We start from the raw sequence: 12,730 nt of genomic DNA, 5'->3' as shown, positions 1-12,730 counted from the left end.
GTAAATTCATAGCTAAAATAAAACGCAGAATAATAAAATACATAATATGAAGCTACAAAATAACAAAATCCAGTACTAGAATGAACGAGCGTCGTGAAACTTCATTAACTTTCGAATGGGAGATTTACCGTTCTGTTCCGCCAAGTGTGAATCAGCCTTCATATAGGCTATTTGAAATTCAACAAATAAGAAAGTGATTTTTCTGAATTTATGAGAACAGTTGTTGCAATTTCACATAATAACCCGATGATACAACCAAAAAATTAAGATCTGAAAATAATTTACATATTTAATTTTCGCTGCGCACGTATCGATGCTGTGTGTTGCACCAGTGTAAAATTACCGACTCCATATTGAAAGGAATAACTTTGGTTGTTCCGTATCTAAACAATCTTTGGCAATTGATTGTACTATTTTTGTGATTGTATTTTTTTGAAAGTGAGATGGAAAACAGTAGCGTACAACCCTCGCGTTGTAGGAAATTCTCAGCCGTAAGAGAATGACTGTGACTGTGCAGCGGGGAAGGAGCCTGTTTCACGATGTGTTGTGCTGTGCTTTAATTTCGTGTGGTTAGTTTTAAGCTATGGCTTCAGATGAAGCAGACAGTTACCCGTTACATGAATGTGTGTTCCGCGGAGATGTTAGGAAATTGTCGGCGCTCTTACGGACCCATGATCTGGCAAAAAAGGATAAACATGGTATGGTTTCCTGATGATATGTTTCTTAGTTTTTATGACTTGTTTCACGCTGTCTCTTCTCCGCAAACTTTGTGTGTGTTGTGTACAAGTATTTCCCACAATTATACAAGTTTTGTATGGATGATTAACTTTGAGGTGAGTGAGTAATAATTAAGTGCTAATCGCAATTGTTCTGAACATTATATAGTGATATTTGGAGGCCGATAAACACTTGAAGTCGCCCCCGATAAAAATCGGAATGTAAGTACATTGCGAGCAAGTCGTCGTTTGCAGAACTACACAGTACACTTATGTTAGTAGCAAGTGAGCAGTTTGCTATTTAATTTGTGCATAGCATAAGCTTGTATATCTTGCTTCAGGGTAACAGGTACAGGAGATGATAAAAAAAATTGCCTGAACTGCACTATGGAACACACGAACAAATTCTCACAAAGGCTCATAACTTCTTTATGTAGATGAATCGCAGACATTTACGAAATATGCTTAGTAAATTAGATTTATATTGTAATTTGGTCTTTAGCCGCGCTGCCGTGGCACTGCTGCCGTCTACATCAGTATCGAGAGCTTGTGCATCGCACATTAAAGTATGTTTTCCTGTTACATTTTAAAATCTTATTGACATTATCACTTCACGTGTGGATCTTACCTTTTAGGACTACAGCATTCATGTATATCTTTATTGTAATTGAGGATGGTTGATGGAATTTTGATTAAGATGCTGGACTCTTGTTTTGAGAACTGAGTTGAGATTTCCATCCAACCATTCCAAATTAGATTTCCCATGGCGCTCCCAAATCACTGCAGGTTAATGCCAGCGTTAAAAACCGTGTCGCCCAGTGCTTGGTCATGTGGAACTTGTGACCAACCTCTAATTATGTCGTTTTGGACAGGGTGTTAAACCACAATCTTAATCGCTTTTGATGTAGTTTGTAATAATTTGATCATTGTTTGTGTTACCTGAAAATATAAGTAACATAGAAACACGTAGGCCAATTTTTTATGGTAAAAACATAAATAAAAATAGTCCAAAACAAATGTCAGGGGAAATATTTTTATTTTTTACTATATTCTGAAACAATCTTTACATTTTCTGTGTTAAAAAGTTTACAGCAATAAACTAGGATGTAAAGATGAGGCTATAGTCTGTGACCAATTTGTTAACTAATGGGCCTAACTCCACGATAAAATCCGGGAACTGTGCAGTGCTTTTATTCAACACGTACTTAATAATATGAGTGTGGGATCATAAGGTGCCAGTATTGGGATGAGATGGTGTTTAGCACAATGACCCCAGCCATGATCAGTGCTGTGAAAAGCAGAGGCATCCACTGAAATATTTAAACAGTACATTTAATTTTATTTGCAATGAGTGGGTAATATTAGCAGTTTTCTACAGCTCAAATGAAAAATATAAAAGAAATAAGAAACTCACAGACTGTACCATTGTGAAGACTGTTTAATGGAAAATCTGTATTGGCAGTGTGTTATTGGGCTACACATTTTAAATTTATTGGGTGTAACACCATCTATATTACTATCAAACATATAAAAGACAATGTGCGAATATTCTTTAGAATGTGCAGTGCAAAGTGTATGACAGAAATTCTTAAAACAGTTGTTATTGGGCCTCCTGTTTAACTTGATAGTGAGTAAAGTAAATATCTGAATAAGGACCTATCACCTCCCTACAAGCAGTGAAGAACTGATTTAGAATATAGTCTATAAGTAGGAAGATCTTCAGAGTAGGTACCTCTGTATGTGAAATTCATGGGCACTAAGAACTTTCTTTGTGGGTATCCAATGCCCCTTTACTGTTTCTCTGCCCTTCATGTTTAATCGGGTTTTTATTAATTGGATCTTCATTTATCACTACTTTGTTAATCTGCAGTTACTTGCAAGGTGTTTCAAACCTATAGGATCAAACATTTATAGTTAGTAGAGGATTATAAAACGTGTACTTGGAGATGAAAAACCAGTGGTTGAAAATGAATATTTCAAGAGAGACAAAGCTTTGAATGAGTAATGCATGTAAATCACGCATTTGCAAACTGCTAATGTTTTTGCATCGGCATTGAGATGACAAGTGAAAAAACAAAGAGCATTGTTGGTAATGGATTTTTGGCAGATTGTTTTTAAATAGCAACCTACAATAAGCCGTTTCCAGAAAAGGTGGTGCATGAAACAACAAAACTGTATAGAAACTAGTTTGTAATGTTGTAGCTATTAGTTTTATTGTACAGCAGATATAAGGGATATTTGAATGTTTGGGTCTGTATTTGTATGTGTTACTGATGTTTTTACGGAGTTTGACAGTTTTTACTTGGCATACTGTTATAAAAGTGTAAGTTGTTTATACCAATAAAATAACTACTTATTCATTTCTGACTGTTAGTTGCATATCTCATAATACTTAGTTCAGCATCATCTGCTAGCTGTATAATTTTGATCCTTAAGGTTTGAGTCGACGTGTATATGGTAGTAAGTATGGATGTGCAGGATATTGGTAAAAGTTACATAGTGGACCCTCTTTGCATTTTTTATAGTTTATGTGCATGAAGTGTATCAGAATACCCATAGGAGACTTGTCCATTGTCTGATATATGTTCTCTGAATTTATGATGAAAAATGCGTTAAATGTGGCACAAATGTAAATATTGGGCTACAATACAGGCCAGTCTCTTACCACAGCCATTACTGGAAATTCATGTTCACTGGCTTTGCCAGTGCAACCAAATCATCTTTCATCCTAACCTAGACCTCTGGCCTAAGCTACAGATCAGTGTTTCATCACTATCAAGAATTCAGGGGTCTGGGGAAGGTATTTCCAATACCACACTCTAGCTGGGGTATCGGTAACTTAAAAATGTATTGTGCTCTATGCTGTGTATATAGTTCCAAAATGTATGTGAGTAATGGAACAAGTAAAAGTAACAAGTCACTGCATAATTGAGCCATTGAATCGTCATTTGGCACATAAACAAGACTGAAAGCATTGCTAAGACTGCAGATGATGTCTTCGATGGCCACATTGCCCTGTCTGGGACAGTGTTTGTTGTTACCTTTACATTTCTCATTATTTATATCCCACCAAGAACTTTCTATCTTTAAATGGAGCCATGTGTTACACAGTGGTAATACACTGGACGGCAGTTAAAATCCCCATCCAGCTATCCAGAGTTAGTTTTTCCATGATTTCCCTAAATCTCATATGGCAAATGCTGCTTCTTTGAGAGAGCATAGCCAGTATCTCCCCCCCACCCCCACCCCCACCCAACAACACACCCACCCACCAACCCTCCAAGTGTGGCTCTTTCTCTAATGATCTTGTCAATGAAATGTAAACCCCTACTCTTCTTTCATCCTCTTATCATAATTCTGTGATCTTACATTGCTGAAGTGTGAACCAGTGGTATGAGATGTAGGAAATAATTCCACATTCTTTAATATGAAGTTAGTAATTATGTTACTGCATTGAAAGTCTACAAGAATTTAGTTTTACTTCTATGTAGGTGAAACATGACAACCTAAGATTTTATTACCCATATAAATTATTTTTAGCCTTTGCATTTGTTCTTAAAAGATTCATCGTCTTTGGTGATTGCCATTTTTAACTGCCCTGCTTATGTTTATACTGATCCATATCATATGTTGTATTCCTATAAGTATTAGGAAATAAAAGAACTTTCTTTTTTTTTTTCAGGAAATACTCCACTCCATTTGGCAGTGATGCTGGGCAGAAAAGGTATGTACATTTTCCAGTAGGCTGCTTTGAACTATTTGTAATTTTAGTCACTAAAGTAACAAGCAACTGCACTTTGTGTATGTGCATAAGTATCAGGCTATTGTGGGTACAAGCAGCTTAATTTGAAGTCCTCTCTCACTTTTTACTGACAATTTAACAGTTTTATAATGGAATGTTCATGAAAAACTGTTTGGGCACTTGACCTCAAAGTACTTAACATTTTCCTAAAATGTTAAAAAGAAATGGAAATGGTGTAAATGAAAAAAAAATTAATCAAAAATATAGAAGTTCTTTACCATTTATTTTATATTTGTATTGTGTTGGCAATTTTATATTAGTTTCTAGTGTCAGATTTAGGTTGCAATTATCTTTCAGAGCATTCTGGAAAATAAAGGAGATTTATTTGTTTATCTAAAGAGTGTGAGTTGTTTTCCTACAACTTTTGACTAATGGTAACAGTGTTACATGGTATCTGTGTATTCCATTGCAGTATCTTGCTAATGACTCTTAAGGCGTATTTTAGAGTGCTCATGATCACTAAGTGTTAAAGCATATTCTTATCACGTAGTCAGTGGTAGAAAATTATAGAAGTATGTGACAGCTGTGAGAATCATTTTTCAACTAATCACTGACCATTTATGTAGCAGTATAATATCTCTTGCATTTTCAGACATATGAGCAGTATTGAAATTTAAATGTCAGTGAGAATAGCTCTCGCAGATCTGTGGCCTGACATGTTGTCCTTCAAATGTATTAACTGCATGCTTCCACATAGTGAAGGATATTGTATTGCTGTATAAGACTGAGATGCAAGTCACACATATTTGTGGAATGTGCATTACAACTAAAGTCTGTTGCTAAACATTTTCAGTTCATATCTGTAATGTTATTGATACATAGTAATTGTGCTAGCCACTCTCCTGTTACTGGGTAAAATTCACCATGTACTGCTCCTTCTGTGACAAAGTAGGTGGAGGAGGAGATGAATCTAGTTTTAAAATTTCAGAAATTTAGTATATTGCAAAATATGAGATGTGATATTGGTATCATAAAGACTACGGGAATAATTTTGAGGAAATTAATGATAATTATGAGGCAGTAAATATGTGAACAAGCAAAAATAGAAAGCTCATGCTTTCCCCACACTAATTTCTTTTTAGTGCAATGTCTTTTGATTAACTGGCCTATGTGGGACCGGATCTCAGACCGGATAAAGAAATGGCTGGTTAATCAAAAAATTTTACCTAACTCACAAAAGAATTTATTTATTTAGCTGAAAGTTGAAGTTTAATACTGCATTATTATTATTATTATTATTATTATTATTATTATTATTAGTATTATTATTCCTATTTCCATATCAAGAACTTCAGATTAAAAGATTGCACATTCACGTAATGACAAACCACAAACTATCCAGACTAAAGAATCAAATTTTCAGTAGAGGTCTGATTTCTGCAGTCTGAGTCGCTTTTTCATTAGCTTTGAATAAATCATTCTTAGTACAGGATTTGTAGAGCTTCGTGCAGACATGAAGCTGGTGGTTGCTTGCTGTTCCTCAACATTCACAATGTGGGTTCGTGGTGATTTATCGATAATGCTTTGTGTTCTGTTCATACTGAATAATGCCACTCCTGCATCTCATGTATGCTACAAATTTCACATTAATATTGTTGGTTTGTCCTACAAGCATTGTACTTCATCTGAGTTGTATGTGGCAAGATTTAGCTTTCTACCCATTGGAAAGTTTCAGTCTTCCAATGTGTTCTTCCAACTAAGGGTTTCGACTGTCATTTTCCTCTTGTTTTTCTTCTCAAGCTCTGCCAGTGTCTGATTTCTGGCAGTGTTATGTCCATAATATGGTACATAATTTTGATGAATTGGTCATGGATTTTATATTCAGGTAAGCTTTCTCAATCAGAGCTGTTTCAATCTGTCTGGCATGAGCTAATCCTTAAAGAATGGTGCTGCATTTGCTGCTGTGGAGAAACACAGAGCAAGGACTGACGTGTAACTAACATGTGGGTCCACATTAGATAATAAATGTGAGGCATGAATTGGTTTGGTAATTGGTTTGACAGGAACTGAGAGATTTGACGTAGTAGAAAATGCAGGAATTAATAACCAGGAGGAGCCCGGTTAAAATATTGGATTACCCCTCTTTATTGAAGGTTTCTATAGTTTGCCAAAATCACTTTGGAAGGATATGTTCATTTACAGCATTGGTGGTAAATGTCTGGAATGTGTTGCATTGTTTAAATGTTTGTGTGGTAACCCTATGAAGCAAGTAGTATGCTTTTGCTAGAACATGTGAGACCAGTATTAGGAAAAGCTAAAAGAATACTAAGAATTTTTGAGAGAACTGCAGGAAAGTGCAATACTTCTATTAGAGAAACTACTTGTAACACTAAATCAACCTGTTCTTGAGTATTGTTCCAATCTCTGGGGGGTCATTGTGATATTAAATAAAGCCTTAGAAGCACGGTTAGGATCATTAACAGTTTGGTTGGTGTGGCCCAGAGGTGGTCTAAACTACAGATCCATAGGTCATCAGTTCAATCTCTGGTCAGAACTAGGACATTTTATCTGTCATTTATCACTTCTTTCACCTCTGGCAATGTTTGTTAACGTGAAAATATCTTGTACCATGGTTCAGAGTCTACATTAAAGTGTAGGTCCCAGTATAACTGGCTGGTTAAGTCAGCCTAAAGGCCAAAGGAAGGCAAGGTCATACCGGCTCCAACATCCATGCTAGTGAAGCACTGTAGTATTGAAACCAATCTTTTTTGTAGCTCATATTTAAAGGTAAATGTTAGACAGATGCTATAGAAGTCTGTTAATGGGACTTGGTGGAAGAAAGATTATATTGTTTTCTATCACACTTGATAAGGGAGGGAATATGAGGTGAAGATGACTAGTGTAAGAAAAAGCAGATTAGAAATACGTATGGAGACATACACGTGGCAGGCAAATTTTAAAAATCATGCCAGTTTTGTTGTACATGTTTTCTTTTTCCTTTTTTTTAATCAGTGTTGGGAACACTAATTGTGAGGTGTGAAAGAAATGCAAAATGATATATCAACAGTTGGTTTTAACTAGCCAATAAAAGCACAGCAGGCATATGACATGTTTTGTTGAAATAAATATAATTTTACCTTTCATGTTCTTACCTGACTGCAACATGAGATGCTATTGCCTAATTTCTTGTAAACCAGGAGAATGTGAAGAGAGACTTCGATGGTCCAGAGCCCTGGAATACTGAGAAATAGAAACATGTAACTTGGTCTGACGAGTCTACTTTTACACAGTTTCCTTCTACAGGACTTGTTCCCAAAAGTAGAACATCAGGAAAAGTATATAACGCAGTCTATGTTCTTCCAACTGTGAAGCACTGTGGATATTTTGTAACAGTTTAGGTAAGTAATTCAGTAGTTTCCAGTGGATTTTATGGTCAGGATGAAAGAAAGTGTTACCTCATAGTCAATGAAACCGTTTTAGTTCATCATATTCATTTAGTTGTGCAGATAATCTTTACAGCAGAGATTTGCATATCCCTACTCACAGCCATTGATGATGTACATGCATCAATACACAAGATTATTTAGGCTTCATTATATCAGGTGAATTTTCATCTTATTTTACCCAACCCCAGTGGAAAGTCAGCTCATGAATGGAGACAGTGTATTAAAAATGCAATAATAATTGAATTCATGGTAATCATATGGACAGTTTATTGTTAATACTTAAAATAATGGAACTGTTAATTGGAAAGAAGTTTACCAGCTCATGTAGTGTAACACACATTGAACTAATCTGTGAGATGTGGAGGTGAGCCAGACCTAAATTGAATCCACGTGTCAGATTAATGATCATGAGTTGGTAATCTGGCCAGTCTGGGTGTGGTTTGTAGGCAGTTTCCCATGCATGTTTAGATGAATGCTGGGCTGTTCCACCCAGTCTGCCTCAGCAAATATGATAAACAAACAGTTGAAATATGAAAATTCAGAGACAGGTGGCACACACAGTTTCCATCCCTTAGGTTACCTTGATGGCTGTGGTACCAGGAGGGGTATAAATTTATCGTATTCTGTGGACCCCTTAGTAGATGGGATGCACGCTAGGAGAAGGAAGATGAGGAAGAAGTTAATAAATAAAGAAGTTTAGACACTGTAGTGGTGGTGAGGAGAAGAGGGACCTGGCATTAGTAGCATCACCCACTTTAATTAGCACAAATATAGCTGAGTATCATGGGGCATGGTGGAGAGATCTGTGTGCGCCATAGACTCCCAAGCTACAAAAATTGTGTAGAACATTAGAATAGTAAGCATATACAAAAGCAGGTGATGAAGCAATGTACAGTAGCAGGCAGAAGTGTACCACATGATGTGACAGTTAAGTGTCCTCCTACCAGTTCTGTTTGTTGTATGTTTTCTCAAAGTATTTCTTAAAATTTAACAAAGTTTTCACATTAATGTATATTTGGTGTTGGCTATTGTGTTATCATAGTATTCATTGTGTATGATAGAAAATATACCTAGTGTTGTACATAAAACAATATTTTTGTTGCTCATTTCTGTATTAATATTTCAAGAGAACACAGAAACAGAGTCTCCATGTGGAGCATGAGCCAGCATTACCATTTTGCTAAGGGTGGAAAACCATCCCAGCATTTGGCTTCAGCGATTTAGGAAAACAACTGAAACCTTAAATCTGGTAGGCTGAATGGAGATTTGAGTATTTGAACAGCTTTCCTGTCCTCCCATATACAAGTCCAGTGTCTTATTGTCTTGCTTACTATGTGCGCTGTGCTGCACAATGAAAACAGCCTATGACACACTTTTGTGTTGTTACTGGATTCATATGTCTCTGTAGTTCATTAACACTGCTTTATGGAGGTCACTGGTAAATCTATTACTGTATGATATAATGTTGCATGTTCTTAATAGAGGGTATGCCAGAGCAGTAGGTTTTTGAATTCCAATCAATATTTGAAAATTATTTCCTTGCTGTAATAAGGAGGAGGAACTGTATGATATTTTCCCTCAGTGATACTGTGTTTGTACGCATCAGTTACAAATATCAGCTTCCAAAATGCATGCAAAAATTTTTCGTGTCTGAGAATTATCATAATCAAAACAGAAAATCAAACTTCCCACAATGGAACTTGTCACCAGTCCACGTATAATTTGCTGTATTTGTGCACCCATTGCAACTTTAAGCATTAGCAGTTGAAAACTGTGTTCCCTCCAACATTTTTTGAGTCATAATATATAGCTCCAGGTGTGGTATTAAGCACCACAGGTAATCGTTAACAGTCATTAATATTAAGAAATGAGCAATCACAACCTTGGAGCAGTTGTAGATGAGACAGTCATATTCCTTGTCCCAGCATGTGACTTTTATAGTTATTAGATACAAAAACTGAAAAGGATGATTCCAGATATTTTTGTAGTGAAAAAATAGCCAGCATTTAGGCATTGCTTAGAAAAACTACCCTGGCTCTGATCTAAACTGGATCACTTGGAAAGCTGTAACTCATCTGTTCGGCATAATAGCCAGGAAGAAATTTCATACATGCAAGTGAGATTTTTCCAAGGAGGGAGAAAGATCATGCCTATGTTATGAAGAGTAGATTGTACAGTATCCCACAAACTGCTCTGGATGTCCTAATGCACATACGGTGGTTGACCTCATGAGTGCAAGGACATGTGGCCAAATTTTGGTCTAATGTTTTATAACTCTACTTCTTATTTTTAGTTTATTGTTTCTCATTTTATATGTATGTAAAATTGTTTTGAAATGTTCTGTACTTATTTTGTATGTAATTGCATGACATCATCTGTATGAATAAATACTGGTGCTAAATTCAGGCAAGGTACCTCATGACATAGTGCCCAGGGTATTCTCAATATGCTCTCACCAGAATAGGAAACATTTCTTTTTGACTTACTCACTTGTCAGCCATGTAGCCAACCAGAAACTCATGCTCTCTCATCTCTAAGCAGCGTTTCTATTTCACCGTGCTTTTAAAAAAAAAAAAAATTGGGATGTTGTTCAGTGCCTATGGCAAATGCTCTCTGATGTCATAAACGGTGTCAAAACAGTATCCTTGCAGCACAGATATTAATTTTGTAATAAGAAAGTCATATGGAGTGAGGTTTGGAGAGTTGTGTGGCTGAGGAGGACAGTTGTCTACATTTTAGCAGGCATCGTCATGATGAAATAATCACAAATAATCTTGCTACAAGTGTGTTCTCTATTTTTGAATTTTCGCTTGAAACCTGTTCAACAATTTGCATAGTAATAATGCTTGAGTGTTTGATGTTTGACGTGAACAATTCCATTGACACTGATGACTGGACTTTTATCTCAGAGTCATAACTGTATTCTCATTCAAAGTGTTCCTGCTGCTCTGTAGTCAACAAATGAGGAATGAAGGCTGTTGAAAATCTATACCTTTCTGAGCAAGGTTGGCTGTTGGAAAGACACTGCACTGGTGGTTTGGATCTCGGTCTTACCATCCAAATTTTTTTCTTAATTCTCACCACATTACACAGTTGGGGTCCATTGTCTTCTGTAAGTTTTCTGTTAGTTATTGGTGACTTGTGTACCAGATCTGTGATTTAATTAATGTGAGAGCTGATTGCTGTGGTCTGAACCGTACCCAACTGAAAATCGTTTTCAAAGGATTGATGACCACATTTTAATTGGGAGAACACTTTGGTCCTTGCACACCACCTTCATATTATTGCTTCTAAAGCTCAAATTTGTCCATAAACATTTTCCTTGCTTTCAGCCGAAAAAAAAATTGCGTTTGTAGAAATTTCTTTCCTTAGGGCAACTATTTCATGTTATCTTTTATTAGAGCATGGGCAGCTGAATTTGTAGAAATTTCCTTCTTTATGACAACTACTTTATTTACTTCATTCTTAGAGGATGACTGGTTTCAAAATATATAATGGCGTAGTTTCTTATTGCTGCTTGAATGATGCAGGCTCATAGTAGAATATGTGGAAATGCATTGCAACAATTGCATTGGCAGCATTTATTTACCATCTAGATATTATTATGAACATAAATCTGAATTGCATCCTGATGTATGCAACGGGTGTAGGTGATTTGTACTCTTTCGGTTACAGTAAGCATAAAGTGATGCGCAGGTGAAATTAAGTTGTGTGTTTCAAAACCAGTCATGCTCTAAGAAACAAGTAAACAAAATATCTGTTGTAAACAAGATGTTGTCAATATGAAACAATGTGGTTACTTGAGGAGCTGTGGTAGATACAGTGCTTTAAATGGCAGTTTTTGATAGATGTCATTTGTGGCATCAGTTGCATTTTCTGCTACAAACTACTTCTTTTTCTGCCCAGCTATATACAGGGTGTATCAAAAAGGATGGCATAAACGTACACGGCTGAAAGTACACAATAATAGAAGCACAAATGTCAAGTAAACGTGGGCTCTAAAACGCATACCTTAAGAGCTATGAGATATTGTTGATTTTCAGTATTGTGAAACAAATCTCTTCTACTGAAAGCTCTTTGCTTTCCATATTTTGGGAAGTGCTAGTATGGCCCAAAACAAGAAAAAATGTCCAGTAAACATGTGCTCTACATTGCATACCTTGAAAGTTATGAGCACTTGTCCATTAGAAGAATTGTGTTCCAAAGTACCCAAGATGAACTGCTGTTGTAGCTGTTAAGATATGCATTTTAGAGCACATGTCAATATTAAACAATGTGGTTACTTGAAGAGCTGTGGTAGATACAATACATTGCTTTCAATGGCATGTTAGTGCTTCACTACTATAAAAGAAAAAGAAGAAGAAGAAGAACAGTTTGTGATAGACTTCATTTGTGATATTAGTTGTATTTTCTGTCATAAACTTCTTTTTTTCCTTCCCACCTATATACAGGGTGTATCAAAAAGGATGGAGCAAACTTACATGGCTGAAAGTACATGATAATAGAAGCACAAATGTCAATTAAACATGGGCTCTAAAATGCATACCTTAAGAGCTATGAGATGTTCTTTTCTTCTTGTTTTGGTCCAGACTACCAGTTCCCAAAATATGGAAAGCAAAGAGCTTGCAGTAGAAGAAATTTGTTTCACAATATTGAAAATCAAGAATATATTGTAGCTCTTAAGGTAGTGTTTTAGAGCCCATGTTTGCTTGACATTAGTGCTTCTATTATCATGTACTTTCAGCCATTTAAGTTTGCGCCATCCCTTTTGATACACCCTTTGTATTAAGTGTTACAGACAGGATTTGCTGCTCAAGCGGCATATG

At 36.1% G+C, this 12,730-nt stretch overlaps 1 protein-coding gene across 1 annotated transcript in view; it reads left to right on the top strand.

Moving 5' to 3' along the window:
* The first annotated feature begins 397 nt into the window (after positions 1–397).
* The window catches only part of LOC124721420 (ankyrin repeat domain-containing protein 13C), a 109,886-nt gene continuing 97,553 nt past the window's right edge, over positions 398–12,730 (top strand). The window contains exons 1-2 of the mRNA XM_047246392.1: positions 398–698; positions 4,399–4,440. Coding sequence (XP_047102348.1) covers positions 584–698; positions 4,399–4,440 — 157 coding nt within the window. The 5' untranslated portion in view covers positions 398–583. The remainder of the gene's footprint in view (positions 699–4,398; positions 4,441–12,730) is intronic.

This window comes from Schistocerca piceifrons, chromosome X, assembly GCF_021461385.2.
Source record: "Schistocerca piceifrons isolate TAMUIC-IGC-003096 chromosome X, iqSchPice1.1, whole genome shotgun sequence".
NCBI lineage: Eukaryota > Metazoa > Arthropoda > Insecta > Orthoptera > Acrididae > Schistocerca > Schistocerca piceifrons.
This window is presented reverse-complemented; position numbering and strand designations above follow the sequence as displayed.